The sequence below is a fragment of the Marmota marmota genome, unplaced genomic scaffold (genome assembly GCF_001458135.2).
Source record: "Marmota marmota marmota unplaced genomic scaffold, marMar, whole genome shotgun sequence".
Taxonomy (NCBI): domain Eukaryota; kingdom Metazoa; phylum Chordata; class Mammalia; order Rodentia; family Sciuridae; genus Marmota; species Marmota marmota.
In genome coordinates, this window is record NW_025999998.1 from 11,790,837 (window position 1) to 11,816,081 (window position 25,245).

General features: G+C 42.0%; 1 protein-coding gene across 2 annotated transcripts in view; it reads right to left on the reverse strand.

The window, feature by feature from the left end:
* Apba1 (amyloid beta precursor protein binding family A member 1) overlaps positions 1–25,245 on the reverse strand; it is a 214,378-nt gene that overhangs the window by 79,089 nt on the left and 110,044 nt on the right. For both annotated transcript variants that reach the window (XM_015492908.2, XM_048806871.1), the window contains exon 2: positions 2,670–3,938. In XM_015492908.2, the coding sequence (XP_015348394.1) occupies positions 2,670–3,869 (1,200 nt within the window). In that variant the 5' untranslated portion in view covers positions 3,870–3,938. The remainder of the gene's footprint in view (positions 1–2,669; positions 3,939–25,245) is intronic.

Below are 25,245 nucleotides of genomic sequence, written 5' to 3' on the forward strand. Positions count from 1 at the left end.
ATCCTCCTGTCTCAGCCTCCCGAGCTGCTGGGATTACAGGCATGCGCCAATGTGCCCAGCAGTAACTTGCATTTTTAACAAGTACCTTCCAGCCAGACATCAGACCACACTGCTTTTCATGATGGCTTTCTATTTTCTACATCAGTGTGCATGGAATGAGCATTCAGTAAATATTTTTCTGATGCTGAGGTGGAATAACACCATCAAAGGGTTAGCAAATGAAGGTCCTTCTTATAAATATGGAATGGCAGATGAAATACAACCCACAAATTCAAATGGCTTTTTTAAGGGGAATATTTTAAAACCCAGGTTTTAGGTTTTGCTTCATATTAAGTATTCATAACCCAGTGAGCCCACTCACCAATTTCTTAACATCAAGTTGAATTTTTTTTCTCTGATGTATGGGTTCCTAAAGCATCATTCAACATTCTGTAATTAATTCTGCTTAGAATGAAACATCATGCAAGACAGTGAAGTTGTCTTCCTAGTTCAAATGAGTAAAAACTGTCTCAGATCCTACACAGGCTTGCTGGAGGCACAGCATGAAGTTCCTGGGGTCACATGGTTAAGGTCATTTCAAGGAGTTGGTGCAACTGAGGAAGCTTATAGGAGAGGCTAGCACCTGGACCAGATGCTTCTGCAGCTTCTTCTCTGATGGTTTTCAAGTTTCTAAAAGGATGTGCTACCCAGCCTCTTGCCAGCTCCTTACTTTTGAAAATCTGCTCAATTTCCACCTCATTTGCAAAATGCTTGCTGCAATCCCTCCTAGCTGTAAGAAACCTAGAGACAGCTGGAGGTCAAGGAGAATGCTCCATGTGAGCACACCAGTTTTTAACTGACTCAGAAGCCTACAAAACAGAGAAGAGATGCTAGGCATGTCTCAACCTACTCAATGCTGCCCCCTGGCTGGGGAGGATGCAGTTGCCTTCCCTATGGGTTTCCAACCTTTACTTACAAGGTGCTAGATTTGCAGTGTAATCAGCTGACAGCACACACTGACTTGACCAAAGCAAAAGGTGAATGATACTGCTGTAGCCTGCACAAACCTTTATATATTAGAAAAAGTGAACATAATAATGTTCATAACAAAATAATAATTTTTCACTCTAAAGGATATACCTAGAAACGGCCTGGTACAATCGTAAATGCAGAATTAAATGAAACTGAATTTAACCTCTTGACCCTTCTCTTACTCCAAGCTCCATTTTTAAATGAAACTGCTTAAAAATTACCCAAGAGGATGGAAAAGTGAGAGTTGGAGCAGAAAGAATCTTTATAGCAAGGCAGAGGGGCAAAGGTTAGTCTTCTTGATTTATTTTGAACAGATTGTGACACCCAAGCTTGCCATATTATCAAACTCCTTAGATATTTTAAGAATGGAAAATAAAATGTTGATAGAGGCAACAATAGCTTTGTGTAGGTCTTCACAGGGAAGTAAAAATCTAGCTTTAAATAAAAAACATGTCTTCTATGAGGTGGGCAGGATGCCCAGGTACCACCAGAAGTGAAATTAGCACTTACTGAAAACCACAATGAGGCAAAGAGTGGGAAACACACACACCTGCAGAAACCCTGGCCAGAAAGGGCTCAGAAGGGTTTCCAACAAAGAGGCCATAATGCCTGACCCAAATCTTTAAGGGATATCTTTAAGGCACTGGTTCCCCAGTTGGGGTTCTGGAATCAGCAGCATCACCTGGGACCTTTTTAGTGACCATGCTGATATTTAGCTAAGAGCCCTGCCTAGAAAACAGGGAAGATCAAGACCCACCTCCCCTCTGGTCATTGTGTGTTCTGGAAAAAATTTACAGCAAAGAAACCCCCTTCCCTAAATGACTTGGATAAGATTCTCAGATGACTCTTGTTGACAAGGCCAGGCACGAACTCTCCAAACTTCCGTTCTTTGCCTAATAAATGATTAGCTGAACTGTTGATTAATTAGAATAAAATGCTTGTTAACTTTGGTTAAGCTTCTTTCCTTCCCCCAGGTGCCTCAACTTTGGCCTGCATAAGCACCTCCCCCAAATAGGCTGGTAGCATGTTAAAATTATTCTCTGATCTACATTTAGTTAGGCTACTCTTTCATCCCACTTCCTCACACCTTGTTCTTTCTAGCCTTACTCTTCCCTGCAAAAACAAAACCCTTTGGTCTTATCCTAGAAAGGTTTACAGATCTTAAGGTTGGAGATTCTCCTGTTGCTATACCCTTCACCACCCCGCCCCCTCACGCCATCCTTTTCTCTCCTTTGCAATAATCCTTTCCAATAAAATTTCTCTTTATTCAATCCAGGCTTGATTTTCATTTGTTATTAGAAATGCAAATTCTTGGACCCATCCCAGAACTTCTGAATCAGCAAATGGATGGTGGGGGCATGTGTCCAGGAATCTGATTCTAAACAAATCCTTCAGGTACAGTTTGGAACCTAATGATTTACAGCGATCCTGCTGTGGATCTGATAAATGCTTGGAACCCCAACTCCCTCCGGGTGTTGCTTCACTGACCAGAGCTTGCGTGCAAGCTGTTTGAGGGTTACCATGTAAGAGTTCTTAGCACTCGCACAGCCCATTTATCCCATGACCTCGTTTTCCCATTACCGTCAAGGCCACAGAGCTACCATTTCCCCTCCCTTCCTCACGCGGAACTGAGCCAGCCAGAACCCTCGCAGACTTACATCTCCATCCACCGGCCTCTGGTCTTCACAGTCCCTGGTGGGGCTAATGTCCTGGCGCATCACCCAGATGGGCTCTTTGGGCTCGTCAGGGGTGTAAGGCGAACGGATGGTCCTGGTTTTCACCTCCTCGATGGCCTCCTTGATGTCTTTGATGGCCAAAGAGATGGCATCCCTCTTCTCCTTGCTGTACCGCTGCCCTGCCTCGCCACCGGCGGTGCTCGCTGCCCGCTGCTGCCCAGCAGGTGTCTGCAGACCAGGGCTCTCGGGACGGCCCCCACCGGGAGTAGGGGCGCGCTCCAGGTCCTGCTCGGCCTCGGGCATGTCCTCTGACGCCTTGTCGAGGCTCTGAGAGCTCATGCTCTGCTTGACTTCGGCCACAATCTGATCGATGTCCTCCTCCTGCTCGTAACTGTCCATGCGCGGGTAGGGCGCAAACTCGGCCTCCTTCTCAGGGCTGTCGGACTCGCCGTCGGAGCGCTCATCGTAATGATGCAGCCGCGCGCCCAGGGCCTCCTGGCGGTAGGCGGCCGCTTCGTCGCGCTCCTGCTCGTAGAGCCTCAGGCCGTCGCGCGCGTCCAGCTCGGGCGCGTCCCCGATCTCCTCGTACACGTGCTCCTGCAGGCCGCCGTAGTCGGCGTAGGGCTCCGCGTAGGGCTCGTCCTCGCCGCGGTGGAAGAGCCGGTGCGTGTAGACGTAGCCTGAGTAGGCCGCGTTCATGGCCTCCTCGTGCTCCAGCGAGTGAAAGTGCAGGTGGTTGGGCAGCGCGCGGCGGTGCGTGGCCTCGGCGTGCTCGGCCTCCGCCTGCTCCGTGTACTCCTCGGCCTCCGGCCGGTACTGCACCGCGTAAGCACTTTCGTCCTCAGGGTCCTGCGCGCGCTCCGCATCGTAGCCGTCGCGGGCCGCGGCGATCACATCGCCCTCGGCAGTGTCGGTGTGATTGTGGAAGCCACTCTCAGTGCTGGCGGAGCGCGCCAGGCACTCACCGCGCTCCTCCTCCTCCTGCTGCCCAAGCTGCGCGCGGAGGTCCTCGACCACACGCCCGCGCGGGTGGCGGCCCGCATAGTGCTGCTGCTGCTGCGGCGGCTGCTGCTCCTCCTCCACTTCGGGGTGCTCCAGGTCGGCCTCCACTGACTCGTTGACCTCCCCACCTGCCGCCTCGTCGGTCACCTCCACCTCCGCGGAGCCCTCCAAGTGGTTCATGGTGGGCGTCGTGGATGGCTGGGAGAGAGGCTGGGCCTGCTCACTGTGCTCTCATTTTGCTCCAAGGGGCTGGAAAGACAAGAAGGGGAGAGGCTGTCACGTGGTTCAAATTGTAGTTTTGAACTAACCACAGAGATAACCATAAAAACAGCTGCTATTGATCCCTTCTGAATGTGGGTCAATTAAAAAATGATTGCAAATTTAAGTTCAGTCTGACACTACGCAGCTCATTTTCTTCATAGCACACACCATAATTTGTAATTACATATCTACTTTTTAAATTGCTTATTGGCGTTCTGCCTTCTCCACCCTCAGACTGGGAGCCTCATGAGCATTTTGTTCTTGTGCATAGTATTCAGGTTCCATTTCTGATGTATATGAATAAAGAGTACTACTAAATTGAATGGGCCAATTGACACATTTTCCATCTGCTGAAAGATAAATCTCTCTAAATTAAGCTAGGATCCTCAGTACTTTAGAAGCAATTCTTTAAATTTCAAGTAAAACTAATCTTGAAATCTTTTTGAAGCCTTTGCTGTCAATACTATTCTGAGGGACGTTATCAACCATCAGTGGGGATACATCCTGGCTCTCATTACTATGTTATCTCGGGCAATTTGCTTAGTTTTCTGGACCTCAAGATGAGAAGGGACTCATTTCCTGAATGCAAGATATTAACAGCTATTGCATAGGGGAAAAAGGACTCCATGGTACAATAAGTTTGGGAAGTTACAGTTGGCTTGTCATTGTGAATATTCAGGAAAAAGATAAGAAATGTTACCCTAACTTTTTAATCAGGAAATACTTTTTCCCCCCGTGAGCTGGAGTTGTATCAAATTCATTTACAGAAATATTAACTAGCTTGTTTTTAATACTTCCCCCATATGCCCTGAATCTAAAATTCTAGGATTCTATGAATTGATAATAGCTGGAACTGGATTACATGGCTGATTTTTAGAAAGTATGGGACATTTTCTTTTTTAGTTCTAGAGAAACTTGAAACTATAGACATAGATTTGGGTCCAACCTCTATTATTTTTAATCAAAAAATAGTTTAACAGCATAATTTGTGCAATGGAAACAGACACAGGAATATAAAGAATAAAAACAGAAACAAAAAGCAAAAACAAAACTAACCAACCAACCAGGGAACCAACCGACGAAAAACTTCAGGATCCTTGGGATTTTAAGACATTTGGGATAAATGGTTGAATAATATATGTGAATTTTTCTCATCTCCTTTTGGAGAGTCCATCTTATACATTGCTCATGGACAGGAAGTAAACTCCTAAGTGTAATAACTGACAGCTCCAGGAAGACTAGAGATCTGATTGACTCACATTCTATATAGGTAGTACAGTGCAGTGTTGAGTTCTGTATTAATAAGAGTGACCAATTAAGGGAGAGAAAACTAAGTCCTGGAGGAGAGGAAGTCAGGGAAAGCTTCGGAGAAACATAATACTCTGATTCAGAAGGGGGGTGGAGGATGGTATTAGATGCAAATGGGAAGTACATTTTCATACATTCTATAAATGTATGTAAAAGAAGAATGGATATGAATGGAAGAACCTAATCATGTCAATATAGCTATAGACAAAAACTGGAGGATGTGGAGTTAGATAAGGGACTGATCGTATGCTAACATGGCCGACAAGGTACAGCTAATAGATATATTGACATGAATTATACTCCACCCAATTCCCCACCATAACCATAACAGTTTCCCTTTAGACATTCATGACAAGCCAAGTAGAAAAGCAGACCATTTTGAAACTACCAAGTCCACCTTGAAGCAGAAATATATCCCTCCATCCATTCTTTGATGGAGCCATCTCTAACTGACGCTCTTTAGAAGAAAACAATCATGGGTTACCAAAGATGAACAATCCTTATTGCTTCTCTACTCAAAAAAGAATTCCACTTCAAGTTACTCCCAACCTGTTTTGAAAAATTGTGGCTTCCTCTCATTAATCCCTGAGAACAGTGACTGTACCTTAAGTATAAGAAGTTTCCCCAAAGAAGCTATGCATTATCATTCAAACCTTGATAGATAATTCCCTGAACAAAAGTCAAGAGCTGGTACTGAAAGACACCTGCTTAAATGGTCTCTACACGATTCTGGAAAATGCAAAACACTGGATTCAATGCAACACACAGATAAGAACAGTGTTAACTCAGTTTCCTTTATAAAGATTCTAGAAAAGACAGCGGATACAAACTACTTTAAAAGTACACTTACACCTTAGTATACAAATCTGAGTTTAATGAACACATGGCAAGTGTTCACAGAGAAGGATAATGAACATACTACCAGCTTCTCTGGGTCCTATTACCCCGAGGCTTCTCAACTGTGCATGGTCAATAATAGAAATACAGTTACAAGCATTCGAAGCAGGTGAATGGCTAAGAGTTCATGAGCACATGCAGAAGTGACCAAACCACATTCTTCAGTAAAAATGGCTTTTTCTTCTATTGATGTATGTTTTAAAAAGAAATTTTAGTATATTCTGGGTTAAAATCATATATGATCAGCAATCGGTGCCTTCTCATAAATCACACATCGATTCAAAGGAAATGGAATTTCCATGCAGGTGCAACAATAGATCATGATAAAGAAAGCCTTTGGAGGGAAAATATTGTTAGAATAATGCAGCTTTGGTACAATGGAACTCTTTGTTCGCTAAGAATATTCTCTTCATTTCTCTATCTCCAAACCTCAAAGGAATATTTGTGCATATAATGTCTGTATTTCATTCGCCATCGTGATTTCAAGAGTACAGTGTGCATATTCATTACAATATATTAATGAGTATCAGACACTTGGATTGAGGGATTTCCCTACAACAAAGCACCTGGCAATGTCTAGGGAAGGAGCTGGAATTCATGGTTACTTCCATTACTAACATAGGAGAGGGCTTTTCTCTGTACTGTTGCAACTTTGGAAGTGGTATTTGTTAAAAACAAAACCAAACCCAGACTTCTTAAAGAATCCCAGGTTATTGTGGGAATGCATATTGGTATAACATTTTTGAAAAACAGTTTGTCAAAATGAATTAAAGTCTTTCAAAAGTAATACACCTTGTGCCCCAGTAATTCTATTTATAGTTTAAAAGAAAATGCCAAGACAGATGCTTCTCCTAGTATTTACTTCAGAAGCAAAAATTATATTACCTAACTATTAAGCACTAACATTTATTAAGTACTTTTAAGTATGATGCTAAGCATTTGAGCATCATCCATTGATCATGAAGAACACCTATCTCCCAAACCTGGCCCCCCATTTTGTAGTTCCTGTATGAATCAAGGGCACCACCAGCCACCCATGGGATCCTTGCTTTCACTCAATTGATGGGTGAAAGCCTTAGTAACTTCACTGCCTTAGTAACTCTCAAGTCTGTCCTCATTGCTGCTCCCTTGCCTTGGTCTGTCTTGTCTACACAGTGTTTTAGTCACTGATTTCTCAGCCCCCTCCAGCCTGATGATCTTTCTAGAACACAATATATGAATGCATAACCATACTCTGCAAACCCTTCAGTGATTCCCTTCCAGTGCACAGTACAAGTACTTAGCTAACTGTGTACCAGGTACTAACTGTGTACCAGGCATTTCCCACTGACCAATTCGTTGCTCACATTAACCTGATTAAGAGAGGATGTCATCTTGGTTCTTTTGAAAATAATGAAGCAGAGGAACAGGGAGTTAAGTTATTGCCTGGGTCACATACCTGACAAGGAATGGCACTGGTGTTTGAGACCTGTTCTCTGACTGTGGGGTCTAGGTTCTTAAGTCTTACTCCTGGCAAACCAAGACCTCAGGCTGCTTCCCTCTTCCATCCTTATCTTCACAGTCCACCCTGCACTATGTCCGACAGCCCAAAGTCCCAGTGCTGGCACTAACAGCCTTGCCTATTCTTAGGAAATTTCCCATCTGTTACACTTCTTAGTGAACCTTTCTTATCTTCCTGGAGACAGTGCGTATTTGATGAGTGTCTGTTAGGTGCCACCTCCAGGCCATGTCATGGGCACTAGGGCAAAGCAGTGGCCAAGCCTTGAGAGACTCCCCTGCTCTCAGGAAGCCCCCTTCTCATGCATGGGAGAGGGTGGAAGCAAAGGAAAGGGGAACAGACTAATTGTGTGAAGAAGTAAACAAGATAATTTCCCAGTGAAATATTTTATGAGGGAAATACAACATTGTCATAGGAAGTGACTGAGGAGAGGGTAATATGGTGAAATGGGCCAGAAGAAGTGATACTTAGCTGAGGTCTGAATGATCACGAAAGAGGGTGTCTTGAAAAGATCTGAGGGCACAGGCTTTGAGGTGAGAAAGGATTTTCTGTGTTCAAGAACAAAAAATGATATCTGTGGGTAGAAATGAAGTGAGTAAGGGACAGTGTGGCAGGAGATGAAGATAGAGAGATGGGAAAGGGCTGAGTCAGGCAGAATCTGGCACATCATGGTTCAGGGTGTGATTTTATCTCAAGGGTAGGTGTATACTACTGGGGATTTTAAGCAAGGGGGTGATAAGGCCTGTCCCCACTAATCTACCTGTCTGTTTTCTATGTACGTCTGTCTCCCCCTCTGCCTTTCCCTACCCTATTCTGGGCAATAATTGTTTATAAAGATGAAGTCCTTGGGAAAAGAGGTCTTGCCATGCATTTTTGATTCTCTAATGCCAAACATGGAGGATATGTGAGGATATACAGCTGGTGCTCAATGAATTTTTATTACTTTAAAAGCAAAAAAAAAAAAAAATCTTCATTCACTTGCCCTCCCAATCAATAACTAGGGAATGATCTGCCATTGGAGAAGAACTTACTTCTTTCCATCTTGAATCTTTGCTGCCCTCATCCACCTATGAACCCTCCTTAACCTTCTTCTGATGTTTAAGGACCCAAAGAATGCTAGAGATTCAACATTCTCCTACTTTTGAGTGTGCAGATCCAACTGGCCTTTATTGGACATATACCAGGCACTGTGCAGGGCAAAGGGTATTCAGAAGGTTTTCTTGTGTTACTGCAGATGAACACACAAAAGTTCCTAAACCATGGTCCCAGACATTAACTATATAATATATAATTATATAGTGTAATTATTATATAATTATAATACCTCGTGATGGTGCAAAATAAAAATAGGTTCAAGACACAAAAGGAGCCTAGAGTTAAAACAAGGACAACTGCATCCCCTTGTGAGTGAAATTCAGTGTGCTATTCTCAAGGGTCTGGATTCCATGAACTCATTAGAAGCCTAGGGGAGAAATGCCATTGTCCAGTCATTTCCTTTCCTTCCCTCTTCCCTCCCTCCCTCCCTCCCTCCCTTCCTTCCTTCCTCCCTTCTCTCTTTCCTTCCTTCCTCCCTTCTCTCTTTCCTTCCTTCCTTCCTTCTTCCTTCCTCCCTCCCTCCCTCCTTCCCTTCCTCCCTTCTTCTCTCTCCTTCCTTCCTTCCTTCTTCCTTCCTCCCTCCCTCCTTCCCTCCCTCTCTCCTTCTTTCTTTCCTTTTCTCTCCTTCGTTCCTTCCTTCTTTTTAGTTACACAGGAGTGTGGAATCCATTTCAATCTTGTTCTTGATAATCTGGAAGATGAAGCAAAGGGAGGAGGAACAGGCAGCTGCCTAAAGAAAATTTCTCCTTATCTACAAAAAGGCTCATGACCTGGAAGACACAGGAGAGAGCACCCCTCCTCAAGGGAATCTACAGGATATAAAGAGGGGGGCTACAAAAGGCAGGACCTCCAGACTACCAGTAGGAAAGCACAGGTGGTTTGGGGGCTCCTAATTCTGGAATGTTCCATAGCCTGGCTGGGAAAGGAGAACAAAGGAAGAGAAATTCACTGCAGTGCACCATTTAGAATTGAAAGACTATCTCCGGATTCGGCAATAGAATCCTGACATCTCATGAGGTTAGCTGAGGCTCATGTTGATTTGAGACTATAGAAGGAGCAGCTGTGAATTGCTTTCGTTGATCTTTCCTTTAGTTGTTGGTAAGAATTTCCAACAAACTGGCCTTTTAACACATTCAGAAGTAGTTTTAGAAGAAGGGTCTGATTGACAATCAAATGAAGTATAGGAAAAAAAAAGGAATTGCAGCAAGTTGTTAATACAGAGGGAACTTGTGTGTTTGTGGATTCGTGGGGAGAAATGGTCAGGGGTTGGTGTTAGTAATGTAGGTGTAGAGAAAACACATGAGGGTGGAGGAGGGAGGAGAAGAGGGAAAAGAAGAAAAAAGACTGGACTAGCTATCCTCTTCCCTAAAAAAATAGAATAAATGATTCTATTTATATAAAAGCTTTTATATTTGTGCATATTTATCTTTGCACCATATCCTCTAGATGGCAGATGGCCTGCTGGACTCATCTTTCATCTACACCTGTAGCTGGACTTGCCTTCTAGAACCTGTTCAACACAGGTGGGTGGATGTTTGTCCTTCTGACCAAGGCTTGGCAAACTCTGTGTTTTATGGTCACATCTATGGACTTAATGTGTTTTTGCTTGTCTTTCTCCATTTCAGTTGGAAATAAAGTCCCATTTCCTGATCCTGCAGCCTTTCCTAATATACCTGTATATGGACTATTTCAGTAACATAGTGTCTGCCACCAAGCCTTGGGGGGAGGTGGCATTTGACCCTGAGACTATTAATATTAATATCCATAGCAACAAATAGTTGTGGTTGCTAAAGAGGATTATGCCCTCAATGCAATACACACACACACACACGCACACACACACACACACACACACGCCTTCTGAATAGGTTGAGAAATTAATAGTTCTTATTTTTAAAAAATGGATGAGACTATTAAGAATACCCATGTATTTTTGTCTATTTCCTCCACCATATAAAAATGTTTTCCTTTCATGAGTTAGATCAGTTGTGAAATATCCACTAGAGAATCCAAAGGACATCAAGAACCCTGCTTGAGTCATCAGCTCTTTTAAACATAATGCATCCATATGCAAGAGTAACATAAAATACAGAAATACAAAAGACTAGAGTTCATTAAAGCTTAACTTCCTTTGACTCATCTGGGAATTAAATTTAGTGATAATGGTAGTCAAAACATGGATACAAAACACATTTCTTCTTCCTAAATTTGTTTTCCAGTTTAGATAGATTCATGTGGTCAGAAAAACCCTGATGAAACAAAACATCTGCCTCAGCAGAAAAACAAAATTATTTCCCCTGATATCCTTGAGGCTTAAATTGTGAAGCATGACCCGGAGGATAGGGTTGGTAATGATTTCAGAGTGAGGAGAATACCTGAAACCAAGGAGGGCTGTTGAATGGCTAGACGTCAAGTAAGGTAGGGTCTCTGTGTCCTTGACCTTGTCTAACTTAGATGAAGACATATGGCTGCACATCTGCAGAGCCACTCTGTACCCTCTGCCTGCTCTGTGCCCTACAGGGCTGGCCTCTCTGTCTGGACTGCATCAGAGCTATCTGGGCCTCAGGGTTTCGGTTCAGCCAATGGGGACGTCTAACAAGATATCAGCTGGAGGGAGGAGCCTGGGGTTGGTGTATTTTTCCTTGAGTTCTCTCTCTGTATAGGGTAACCTCTGATGGGTAACATCTCTACTCTGGAGGGCATAGCCTCAACATGATGACTCCTTCCCCTTCCATTCAGGCTTATAGGACACAGGGGTGGTAGAGTCCCACATAGACCAGACCTTCGTAAATAGTTCCCCTATTATACTCTTTGCCTCTCTGCATATTACCCAATTTGAGTGCCCCATCTACCTCTTACTGGAACCTAACTGATACCTAAGGTATGATGTTCATGTTGGTAGAGAATAATAAATAAATAAAACAATAATTAGTTCATTTTAAAACAAATGTAAAATACTACTTAGTACAGCTAGAGTTAAAATATTGCAATAGAATACTGAGAAGGATTTGCTGGTAACATCAAATGTCATAAATTTACTTTGAAAGCTATTTCAAAAAAGGAGTGGCCAAGATTTTTGAGCAAAGGCAATGCTCTTGAGTAAGTATGGCATCAACCAAGGTGACACCCTCAGGAGAAATCCTGCATTAGGCTTTACTATTTACTATGTCTTTCCAGCTCTACAGCACCACTTCTCCAGAGTCTATATGTCATTCAAGGTATTGACACAGGACATCCAATGGAAGACAAATGGGCATAATTAGTGTGCCTCCCTGGGCCTCAGCCTCTCTGTCCCTCCTGTCCCTAGAGCACTGGCCATCTGACCCTCTTTCACTGCTCTATTCCATCTACTGCAGCCTGTTCCCAGGCTTCATGCAATCCTACCTTCTATCCTTCACTCTAGGGTTGGGATCTGGCCCCTAATCATATCCAGTGATTTGGCAACTTGTCCTATAGGCAGACTGGCCAATCTTCCTCATTACTTTCAATTCCTCATTCTTTGGTATCAAGCTTATCAATGCCCTGTCTGGGTGGCCAGGGCAGGTTCCTGGTCCTTTTCAACAAGAATGTGGTAGATGCTGTACTTACTCAAGGGCATTGCCTTTGTTCAAAGACCTTGGCCTCACTCAAAGATCCTTTTTTGAAATAAATTTCTAAGTTAATTTGTAGCATTTGAAGTTACCAGCAAATCCTTTTCTATATCCATTGCAATATTTAGTCCTATTTGATTTTTTTTTTTACCTTGAAGGATATACCATCACTTTATTTACAATTGTTGACTGTGAATGATTATCCCACCATCCACTCCAAGTAAGAGGGTATTAGAGGTTAAAGTGATGGTCTTGGGAGACAAAATGTGATTCTGAATCTTGATTTTATCACTTACTAGCTCTTTGACTTTGGACAACTTGCAGCAAATGTGTCCATTTTGTTGTTTCTAAAATGAGGATAATAACAGTACCTATAGCAAACGGTTATTGTAAGGCTTATATAGTTAATATGGTACTTAAGACCAAGGTCTGACACAGTGGGAGTATCATTTAACATTTATTAGTGCATTTTCTGCACCCACCATAATTAGTATTTAAGAGATTAACACAAAATCATTAACACATTAAAAAATTAAACAATGTTAGTATAAATGCCTGAGCACACAATTCATTTATTAATATTACCATTTTCTAAGTAAGGCAATGGAGAACAAGCATTCTGAAATAAGTCTGAGTGTAAATAATTCCATCAAATAATAATCACAAACGCTGAACTATATATAGGCATACTATACATGCTTTATGTGCTATATTTCTAGCCCTCACAACAGTCCCAGTGGGAATTGTTATCTCCATTTGCTGATTATGAAGCAGAAGCTCAGACAGCTTAAATAAATTGTCCAAGGTCATTTAGAGCTGAAAGGGGTGGAGATAGATCTTCTGGCTCTCACCATTCATGTTCTTCCTGTTACATTACACTGAGCTCATAAAGTGATGTGATTGATTTTTTTAAAAACAAACATCTAAATTGGTGTAATCCCTTTTAGAATAGTCACCTTGGCAGACTCTAGACATACGTGTTCCAAGGGCACTGCCTTTACTCAAAACACTTTGGGCATGTCTATATTGGAATTGATTTCAAAGTTAATTTAAGGGCTTTGAAGCTACCAGCAAGTCATTTTCAATTCCATAGTCATATTTAGTAATATCTGACTTTTTAACCTCAAAGGGTATGATCCAGATTTATCACCCACCTTACTTATAAGATTTGGCCAAGAATGCTTTTTCTTATTTCTCATTTTTATTTTTTATCTTTGTGAATGATTTTTTATATCCTCCAAACATCCAATCTGTCCCTAAAGGATGAAGATGGGCAGCATCCAGGGTTATTAAAGATTCTAGTTCAAGCTCTGAAGTTAATTCCAAAGGATGAGCTTAAAAGCTGTTTTGGTCAACGGCCACATCTTTAACACAAGCCTTTTTCCTCACAGAGGAAATGGTGGGACAGAGGCCAATTGGATGAATGCACCCCGTGTGATTACCGCAAAATCAGGTTCATTGCTTTCATCCTGCCTTGAAGTCTGTGGCCAATGTTAACCAGGCAGGAAAATTAATTCGTCCACTTAGATGAATTTAGCAGTGTCAACCACAAAGCTCTGATCAAAATCCAACCTTTGATTAAAGAGAAATTTCTAAATTTATGTAGATTTCCTTATTGTCTAGCTCTTTGTTTAGCACTTTAAAGATCAAATCCTTCATTTATCATCCTGATTCCAATAAGATACATGAAATAAGCTCAAGGCAATCACAGAAAGTCAGAGGGGAAATCTTGCAAATTTTACAGAAAACTCAAGGGATGTTCTCTGGAAATCAAAGCCAATTAAAAGTCTATCTGAATTTTTGTGGAATGCCCCTGGTATAAAATCAAATATATACACACAATCCATAATTTACTGAAGGTTACAGAAACTTGATATTTTTTTCCTGTTACAATTGCTTTTTTATGCCTTTCTTTCCATCCCCATGGCTTTATTATCTCTGTTGCTGCATCACACTCAGAGCAGGGAGGTATCACATCACCATTTACAATCAATCTGGACCATTTTTCTGATATTTCTACCACACAGCCATACACACAGCACCATAGGTTTAAGGATAGTTAAGTTTCTAAAATCAGTTCAGCTATGTTAGTTTTCAGAGGCTCATTAATTCATTCTGCAAAAGGAGAAGACAGGGGAATCTCAGGCTAAGGACGAATTGAACAGTAATTCATTAAAATACAGTCTTTCCTTTGAGACCACATCATCTCAAATTTACTACTATTGTTACTTTTACAAATTATTTGGCTCATTAGAAAGTCAGTTAACTTGCTCATCTCTATTCCCTCAAGTTTCCTGTGCATTTCTTTCCCCAGGTGTACACCAGAATGTCAGCCATGTTACTCGTTACAAAGCTTCAAATTAAATTTTTGTTTTGGAGCTTCTTTCTATTCATAGGTCAGAAAAGCAGCATAGAGCATGCTGACCATTATCTTGAAACACCTTTTTTCAGTTATGCCTCAAATCTGCTTATGCAAGGCTACATTCAGTGATTAAAAAACCTATATCCAGGAAGGTTTGCTCCCTGCCAGCCCAACTTCACAACTCCCAGAGAAAAAAGTCCTTTAAGCAACTACGAGGTAGCAACAATGGAGGGGGCTTGAATTTGATGAGCCAGAAATCCCGTACTGACTTCAAAGGCTCCCAAGAGAATTACTTCTTTCAGCTCATCATGTTATCAAAAAGTTAACAGGGAAGGAAACAGTGTGGGCAAAGGCAAAAATTACTTCCCCTTCAAAATGATTTGTGAACAATCAAGAAACCCATAATAGTTCACAGGCCACGTTGATTAGACTGTAAAGAAGCAGTGTGTCTCCAGCAAAACCTCTTCTTCTAGTCACTAATTTCATTTAGGGTCCAAATAAGGGAAGATGTATGAGATCCAAATGTGGTGTTCTAAGACCCATGGCCTTAGAACGTCAAGGGGAGATGTGAGTTTCTAAAGGAACTTACCAAAATATTATTATTTTAACATAAGATTAATAAAAAAATTACTACCCCGAAGGTCTATAGTATTTTTCCCTGCCAAGTATTCAAAATCTAATGTGTGTCTTACACTTACAGCACATCACAATTAGGAGGAGCCACATTCAAGCGTTTGATAGCCACATGTTGGACGGTGCAGTTCCAGATCTTCCTTCTGGGCTCCTCCCTATTTTTTCTTTTACATAATAATTTAGCTGTGTTCAAGTGCTTCTGAAAGTATATATTGTTACCTACTTCCATCACTCTGTTCAACAAACAAAAGGCCCTTCAATGGCAAGAACTGTGCTTCTTAAATAATGGGAGATTATGGTCACTGTCACCTAGGATCAGGTCCTATGCTGTCTGGTCCTCGGTCTCCCTGGCCGTCAGTCTCTCCACATCCCTGCCTCCCTCAATCTGTCTTCTGCTCTCATATCCTTTGGAGTTGCGAATCTATAGTCACGGCCCCTGCTCCCTTTTCCCCTTTGGTCACCCCAAATCTCACCCTCCCATTCCCTTTCTGTGCCCCTCACAATAATCCTTGGGGGCATGGCCATAGCTAACCAATAGATCCTGTCCGTTAGCAACCAAGGCCCTCACTCCAGAAAACAGTAATTGAAGTTGTTCAAAGTTTTCAAACAGGCAACAAGGATCAGGAGAAGCCAGGGGATGTAAGAACAGAGGGAACTTTTTTGCCTTATTGGGAGGATAGCTGGGCAGGGGGAAAGGAACCACAGGAACTAGGGGACAGAATCAGAAGCAGGATAGTGGAGAGGTTAGGCACACACACTGAGTCAGTCTGCCCAGACCAAGTCTCAGTTCCAACACTCACCAGCTATGTGACCATGGGCCGTCATTTAACCTTACTGTCTGTCCTTCACTTTCCTCTTCTTCAAATGGGAGTAATAATAAAACTTACCTCGTGGAGTTATTATGAGAATTAAATGAGTTAATGTAGCACTAAGTATAGGAATAAAATATACTTTGCAACCCATAGGGTATATAGCACCAAGACTGACCCTAATATATACTATGGACTTTGGGTGATAATGTCTTAATATGTTCAGCAATTGTAGCAATTATACCTCTCATGTACGGGATGATGATGGTGGGGGAGATTGTATGATGGGTTAATGTGGGAACTTGCTGTACTGTCCATTACAGTTTGCTGTGAACCAAAAACTACTCTAAAAAAAAAAAATTACAGAACACACACAAAAATGAAGCTGCCCACATGGAAGCTTAATCACCATGAGAGTTGGTCACAACTCCAACACTGTGATATCACTGTCCCAATCCCAAAACCTGATGGGTGCAGATGTGGGTGGCAGCAACCTGCATGGAGAGCCACTTCCCCACTGCCTGGCTCAAAGCCTGCCTGGTGATACTGTGTGTGACTGCTCTTTCTGGAGCCCCCTGCCAAGTCTGCCCCCGCACTGCGGCCTCTGGCTCACAAAGTGCCTGCTCACCCAGAGGTAGCACTCAGCTCACATTTGCCACTGTGACTTCCCAGTCTGCTGCAACCAAGCCTCATTACTTCAACTCGCACCTCAGTGAGTGGTTGAGATGCTCTGTTTGAGCTTCCATCCCAAGCCTCTTCCGCCCTCTGGTACTCATGCTCGTCCATGACCACTCAGGAAATCCATGCCTCTGAGCAGGCAAGTCATTTCCAGCCCTTGATTTGCAACCATGCACTCCTACAGCTTTTCCTCATCCATGAAATGGCCAGTGACGAGTAGTAATTTGAACGTATTGAAAATTACCATTCAGAGGAATTTACATACATACTCACTCACAAGTAGGTGAAGTGAAAAGACTGGAAACAAAATGTTCACCCTTAGGAAATTGGTAAAATATACTATAGGGTGTCCATGGGATAGAATTCTGCAAAACTCAAAGAGGGTGTTCTCTGTAACAGAGACAGAAGGAACTCTCTGGATCCATTATGTTCAAGCAAGGTCAGACATGTGTAATGAATACAGTAGTCCCCCTTATCTTTGGGGGATAGATTTCAAGACCACCAGTGGATGCTTGAAACTGTGGATAGTACTGAAGCCTGTACATAACATTCCTTGGTATATATACATAACTATTATGAAGTTTATAAATTAGGCATAGTATGAGGTTAGTATAAATAATAATAATAAAATACAACTGTAATAATATATTGTAATGAAAGTATGTGAATATGGTGCCTCTTTCTCTTACACATGCACATATGCATGCAAGCACACAAATCTCACGGTACTGTACTTTGTCCTGTGCTATGTTTTCAGACCTCAGTCGCCTTAGTGTGATAACGGGAAGTGAAACCCTGCATCGGGAGGATTGCTGTGCTGTTTAATATAGAGTACAAGAGGAAAAGAATAGATGTGTATAAAAATCTATGAGAGGCTAGGTAAGGAACTAACACCAGTGACCACTTCTTTTGTGGGAAGCAGGGGAAGGAATGAGAAATGGGGAGATGGGATCTGGGGTGAGATGGAGGCTTTGTACCATATGTCTTTTATACTTTTTAATGTTAAAACCATGAACCCATTAAAAAAAACTAAACATGTAATGAAAATACTGCCTATTTTACAATGTTGGTGATTACTTTACAAACTGCAGAGTGATTGGGAAAATGTGTCCTGCTGTCCTGTGGAGGAAGGTCTGTGTGGCAGGGCTGATGAGCAGAATCCCTGTCAAAGCTCTGTTGTGTTGCTGATGGAAATTCTCATCATGTGTCAGGTTTCTTGCGGCCATGCTGGTCCTTACCCTCTGTATCTGTTTAATCCTCACTGTTCAAGGGTGATGTCTCTGTAGACAGGCTGCAGGGGTGGGAGTGGTAAGGACTTTGAGAATTGCAGTCCTTTTGTGGGAAAGTCTAATCCAGACTGTGAACATTCAAGTTTACTCTCTAGAAACTCAGATTTATCAGTTCACTGATGGATTTAAGTAATAGAAATTTAGAACTGAAAAGGTTGGGGAAGCTGAAAAATTCAAAGTTTATGTTAACCTAAATTTTTTAAAATTTTATAGATAAGGAAACCAGGCAGTGGAGAGGTTACGTAGCTTGTGCATACTCACTCCTGTATTAATGAAGCTAGCACTAGAGAGCCTGTTGCCAGACTCTTTCCACACCTCCTTCCATTCTTCCAGCACAAGGCCTTTGTGTTCATTACAAAGAGTACAAGATCCAATTGTGGAAACAAATTTACTAAATGAAAGAAAGCAATTACAAAAAGATGTTTGGTTAAATGATATCAAAGAAAAGGAATTTGAAATATGCAAACAGCTCAACTGATTGACTTGTCATCCTCCCTGCTAGAGAACATTTGACTTCCCTATATCTGTACACACATGTTCTCTGTGGGAAGAGTCCAGGGGATACGTGTCATGTATACATACTTATTTGGAAACAGTGTGACAGTAATGGTTTGTTATCTACCAAGATTTGGGCTCACCCTCCATGCTATGGTTAAATGTCCCCTCCAAAACTCATGTTGAATGTCACTGCTACTGTAACAGCATTAAGAGGTGAAACCTTAAGAGGGGATAAGGTCATGAGGGCACAGCCCATGCAAATAGATAAGGCTGCTATTGTAGGAATAGGTTAGTTATTGTGAGCCTGGGACCCGGATGAAGGATGAGTTTGACCTCATTTTTCTCACTGTCTTGCATTACATGTCCTCCCTTGGTGATGTCCTCTGCCATGTTATGAGTCAGCAGAATGACCATCACCACATGTGTAATGGTTAATTTGAATTTTCAACTTGATTGGGTTAAGAGATGCGGAGGATTAAGAGGATTATGGGTGTGCCAATGAGGAGTGTCTAGGAGTGATTGGCATGCAGGATAGCCAATTGAAATGGAGAACTTCCTAAGTGTGGCAGCACCAACCAATAGGATGATGGCTTGGATGGAATAAAAGTTGGAAGAAAAAGCTCCATTCTTTTTGAATGGGTTCTTAATTGCTGCTTAAGTCCTCTGAGGATATTGGACTCTTGCTTCTTCACATTCGCAAAGTGGACTCTGCCAATGATTCCCCAGAGCCTTTGGTAGACTGGGGTAGCACCATTGATCCCTCTTCTGGGGCTCTAGACTTTTGAACTGTGCATCTACTGGTTCTTCCAGCTATCTAGCCTGCAGACAACCATTGTGGACTATCCAGCTTGTAGTCTTGTAAGCCAACCTAATAAGTCCCCTTTTTATAATTATACTTCCTGTTGATTCTGTTCCTCTAGAGAACCTGACTAATACAACATGCCAGCACCATGCTCTTGAATTTTCCAGTCTCTAGAACCATAAGAAATTAATCTTATTCTTTATAACTTACCCAGTCTCAGGCATTCAGTTATAGCAGCAGAAAACCAACTAAGACACTCCATATGTGGAACTGTCACCAAAAGCTACATTTGCAAGCTCTCCTTGTCTCTAGATAGGGCCATGAATAGTTCTCCTCAAAGGAATGGAAGTGGAAGTGAGGATGGCATTTCTGGGTCAGATCATGTAAGCAGTGAGATTGCCTTTTCTATAGTCTCTTTCCTTATCCTCTAGTTAAATGCAGAAGATTCAGAAACCTGAGAATACTAGAATCATAGGAGGAAGTGAGCTGGGTCCCCAAATCAACCATGTGGAGAAAAACTGTCTACTAACTAGAAATGACCTGCCATTGTTAGGAATTAGCTTATAATGGGTTGCACCAATAAAAAATTCGAAGTTTATGTTAACCTAATAAATCAATGCATAGGTATATTTCAGTGGGGCCTGGAAACAAATCATTAACTTTCAGCTTTAAAAAAGAAACACGAATGCTGGGAGTAAAATATACTTTTTTTCCCACTGTTTTTCTGGCAGGGGGTTCTTCTAGGGCGTAGTTTCCTCCATAACTCTGCACAATATATTGGAATTTATTGACTTAATTTGAGGCCTGCAGTTCTCTATCTCTTGTAAGTCCCCAGATGATCTTCCTATTGACCTTAGGACCACGTTTGAAAAGTGAGTTCCCAGCATGTAGCCATGGATATATTTTTCTTTTCTTTTTTTTCCCCTGGGGGTGGGGAGAGGGCAATTTATGATAAACCCTCTGTTCTTCCTTTTCCAACTTTTGAACCAACAAAGAAAAATGCCAGAGTTACACAAATGGGTACTGTAAGTATCATCTGAAAAGTTGGATTGATGTGTGTCTTTAGATTTGCACTCAGATTGTTTTAGTGATACTTCACCTCTGCATTAGATAGGTGATCACTGGGACATCTGTCAACAACAGGTGTCCTTCACAGGCGCAGGGCCTGCATGGGAAAGCCTCCTGTAGGGTTATTAGCATTCAGACACATCCTGGCTGCATCCTTGATGGAAAAGAGGACCCAGATGGCACCAACCCAACACTCAGCTTCATTCTCCAAATTCACCAACAATCGTCTTCTGGAGAGAAGGGAATGAGGGGCAGGGAGAGATGCCAGGAATGCTATTTCACAATGAATCATGATGCAGGGAAATGGAGTTCCCTCAACAGATGTTATCAGCAGATTTAATTTTGGCCAGTCTGGTAGGGGATTTTTAACTTGAGTTTCCTTGACAACTAATAAGGTGGCCTCTTTTCATAGGCTTATTGGCCACTGAATTTCCTTTTCTGTGAACTACCTGATTTTCTATTGAGCTTTACTTTCCTTGTAGGAGGATTTTTAATATTAGGGATATTAAATAATTTTTATCTGTCACACTATTGCAAATATTTTTTCCCAATATATCATTTGTCTTAGGCTGGCTTTATAGTCTCTCTTTCCAGAGAGCAGAGTTTGATTTAGTAATACTAACCAGCAAAGATGAGGACTGCTTGGTTGAGATGGAACACATCAGATTCTTGGGTACCTCAGGTTGTTGAAGATATTCTGAATACTCATTGAAAAAGGCCGAAGCTTTTCTTTTTCTTTTTTTTTTTTCCAATTAATGCAGTAAAAAAAGACATGCTAGAATAGTTTTGACCTTTCCCCCTTTGTTGGCAACAATAACCTCATTAAAATCTACTAGTAGTTCTCTAGTTATCTATATGTCATCTGGCTACTTACATGGGCAGAAAATTATAAAATCAATTTAAATAGTTTGGGAAGTGAATGAGGTCACTTCACAATGATTTTAATCTACTGCACTAATTGCACCTAAAGTGCCTGCACACATTTCTCCCAATTAAAAATTCTAATTAAGCGTTGACATCTTTAAAACACCCTGATGATACACCTTGGAGGGTGGGGGAGTCTGGGCTGATTCTTCCTCCTTCATCTGTAGGTGAAAGGATTTTCTTATTTCCCAAGTCCATGGAGCTTAAGGATAAGGGCTTTTGGAGCTTTCCTGGTATGAACTTCCCAATTGTCAAGTGGCAAGGAAAATGGGAACTACCAAAGCTGCCCCACCTCTCCTAGGAGCCATCCCTACCTTGCCTCCCAGCTCCCTACTCTGAGCAGAAGGTGTTTGTTATTTATCTATGGCTGGCACATACAAGGACCTCAAAGATGTTGTTGAATGTGAGTTACTCAAGGTCACACAACCTATAGGTGTCAAAGCTGCCTTGACCTCTGATCCAGGACTCTAAACTGCCTCACTTTGGAGTAAGAATGTTTGCATTAGAATCCTACCTCTGCCCACTTACAAGGTGGGTTTCATGACACAGCATTAACCTTTCTGGAATCTCTTGCTTCCCCTTTCCCTTCTCTGTCTTAAGCACCCTCCATATGGGCTTTCATCCCTACCACTCCAACCCAATCAGCTTCTGTTCAGGTCACCATATTGCAAATTCCAGCATTGGATACAGCCATGTTCCCTGTCTCCAAGTACACTTCTCTCCTTGTTTCCATATCACTTTCTTCTGGTTCTCTTCCCTAGCTGCTCCTTCCCTATCTCATAGGCTATTTCCATTTTCTCTGCCAGACCTCTCTTCCAGTTTCGGACCTTGAACCTTTCTTTTCCCCATCTACTCCCCCAGGTGAGCTCACGCAGGTTCCTGGCTCTTAGGCCATCTATAGGATGACAGTTCTCAGGTTACCACTGTCAGCTCAGACCATTTCCCTGAACTTCTCTAGATACACTCTGCCTTCCTAACAGCTCAGTATGGGCATTTGGCAGGTGCCTCAAATTATCACATGTAAGAAGAGCAGACTTCAGCTTCCTCCTTCTAAACCTGCTCCTTCTAACCATCTTACTCATCACTCTTCTTTCAGTTGCTCCCAGAAAACCTTGGCATCAACCTTAAGCCCACTCTCTTATACCCTATATTAAATCTTCCAGCAACTGCTTTTATTTCTACCTTCAAAATTGAGTCAAGACTCAACCACCCATCTCTTCCCTGGACCATATCCACAGCTTCTTAATTGGCCTCCAGGCTTTCATGATCCTGCCATAGTGAATTGGACTATGTGCCTCCTCTGATGATTGCTCATCTCATTCTCCCTCAGCCCTCAGACCTCAACTTCTGCTCTTCCCTAGCCCTCATCTGCTCACACATGGCCCTTCTTGCAATTCCATGAAATGCCAGCACCTTCTTTTCACTCTCTATTCCCCCTGCCTAGACAGATCTTGTCCCACATGGCTTATTTCTGCCATGTTTCTGCTCAGATGTCACCTTATGAGGAAACTCTGACAACCTGTCTAAGATAGCCATCTCCATCACTATCAGCTACTTTATTTTTTCTTCAAAGCACATTTCACATGAAGAAATACATACTTGTTGATTCTTTACCTCATTCCTCCTTCTCAGCTGTGTCCCCAGTATCTGGAACAGTGTGTGATATTGAACAAGTGCTCAATAATTTTTTATTGTAATAAGAATGCTTGACATGAGATATAACCTCTTAACAAAAAATTAAACAATATATAATACAGTATTGTCAACTATAGGTAAAATGTTGTAGAGCAAATCTCTTGAAATTACCCATACACAACTGAAACTTCCTATCTGTTGAACAGCAACTTCCTGTTCCCTTCCCCATGCCCCTGGCACCTACTCTTTACTTCCATAAGTTTGACTATTTCAGATTCTTTTGAGTGCTGAATAATATTTCACTGTATGGCTTCACCACCGTTTTTTTAATCCACTCACCTCTCTTGGTTGCTTCCGAGTTTTGGCAATTATGAATAAAGCTGTGATAAACATTCATGTGCCAGTTTTATATGGACACCAGTTTTAAAGTCATTTGGGTAAATACCAAGGAGACTGAGTGCTGGATCATATGATGGTAAGAGTATTTTTAGCTCCATTAAGAAAGTGCCAAACCATGTTTCAAGAAAAATCACGAAATTTTAATTATGTTTACTGCTTCCTTTTATTCTCAAAATTGCCCAAATTTGGGTGATAAATTAAATGGTCACTGTATCTAAGACACATAATTTCACTTGATTTATAGGAATTAAGTATTTTGCCTTAGTATTTCTATAGTCTGTAGTTGTATTTCTTTGAACCAAATCAAAATGAATCGCAAATAGCAATTAATCTTCTGAGGACTACTGGGGAGGCCAGAGAGGGCAAATGAACCAGTTCTCATTTTCCTTGCAGGAGAAATCAGCACAACAAGGTTAAGAGGCTTCTGCAGGCCTCAGCCAGCCAGCTGCAAAGCAGAGTGCAATCAAAATCACTGTGAACTCTGAGTGTACCACCCTCTCAAGACCCAAATCTTTTTTTATTGTCCAATTAGAGTTCCTTAGCTTCTAAGAACAGCATTGGATGGATTTAAAGTGTATGTATCATGGCAGTCCTGGGAGGGGTGGTGGCCGCTAATTGGAAGAAGCCCTTGATGATTGCCTGAGCCAGGATTGGGGGCTGCAGGCTGTTGACTTCCCTCTTCTTCCACCACTGCTGTGCTGTGAATTCCCCCAGTCTCTGCCTATGTTCTCCACAGTGTGCATCTCCACTCTGATTGCTCTGATGGTTCCCTTTCATGGACCAAACAAAGAAGTCTGGAAACCATTAGAATATGGAGAATTACAAGGTGGAGGAAGACTGGATTTTTTTTTTCCCTCTACCTTTCCAAACTGGACCACTGATGGGGCCCACTGTACTTCAGCAGCCCCTCAGTTGTGCTAAACACGAAGTGCATGGGCTCCAGGTGGGGAAGGTAATTTCCTATGTTCTAAGGACTATGCTGTGCACTTAATATTATTTAATCCTTAAAACAACTCTCTGAAGTAGTGCTTGTCCATCTTCAACTTAAACAGGTAGAAATCAAGGAATAGATGGGTTGGGTAACTTTCCCAGGGTCACAAAGCTAATAGGTGGGGATGGGATTAGAACTTTTATCTTTTGGTTTGTTTCAGAATCTGGTTTTAATAATGAAGCTGTGTCTTTCCATTGTGACCACAATGTCCGACTCTTCACTGGTTAACCTAATGGGCAAATTGAATCTCTCTGCCATCATTGCTTCCATTCAAGGGAATAGTAAAAAGCACATTTTTTGCTCTGGGACCAAATACTGGATGAGAACAATAAGAGGAGGAAAAGTTTATTTTAGGCTCACAGTTTCAAGGTCTCAGTCCATAGATGGCTGACTCCATTACTTTGGGCCCCAGGACAGGCAGGACATCATGGTAGGAAGTGTGGTGGGGGAAAGTGGCTCAGGATATGGCACCAGGGAGCAGAGAGAGACTGCTTCACACAAGGACAAAATATAAGCCCCAAAGGCACACACACAACCCCAGGGACTCACTCCCCCTGCCACACCCTATCTACAGTTGCCACCCAGTTAATCCCTATCCGGGAATTAATGCACTGATTAGGTTCAAACTCTCATAATCCAATCATTTCACATCTGAACTTTCTTGCATTGTCTCACATATGAGCTTTTGGGGGATACCTCATATCTAAACCATAATACATATTAATTTGGATCCAAACAATTTGACATAAATTGCAGGCCTCTCAAACTTGATTTCCTGCTGGATAAAAACGGGCATACACATACAGTATCCATGTTAGT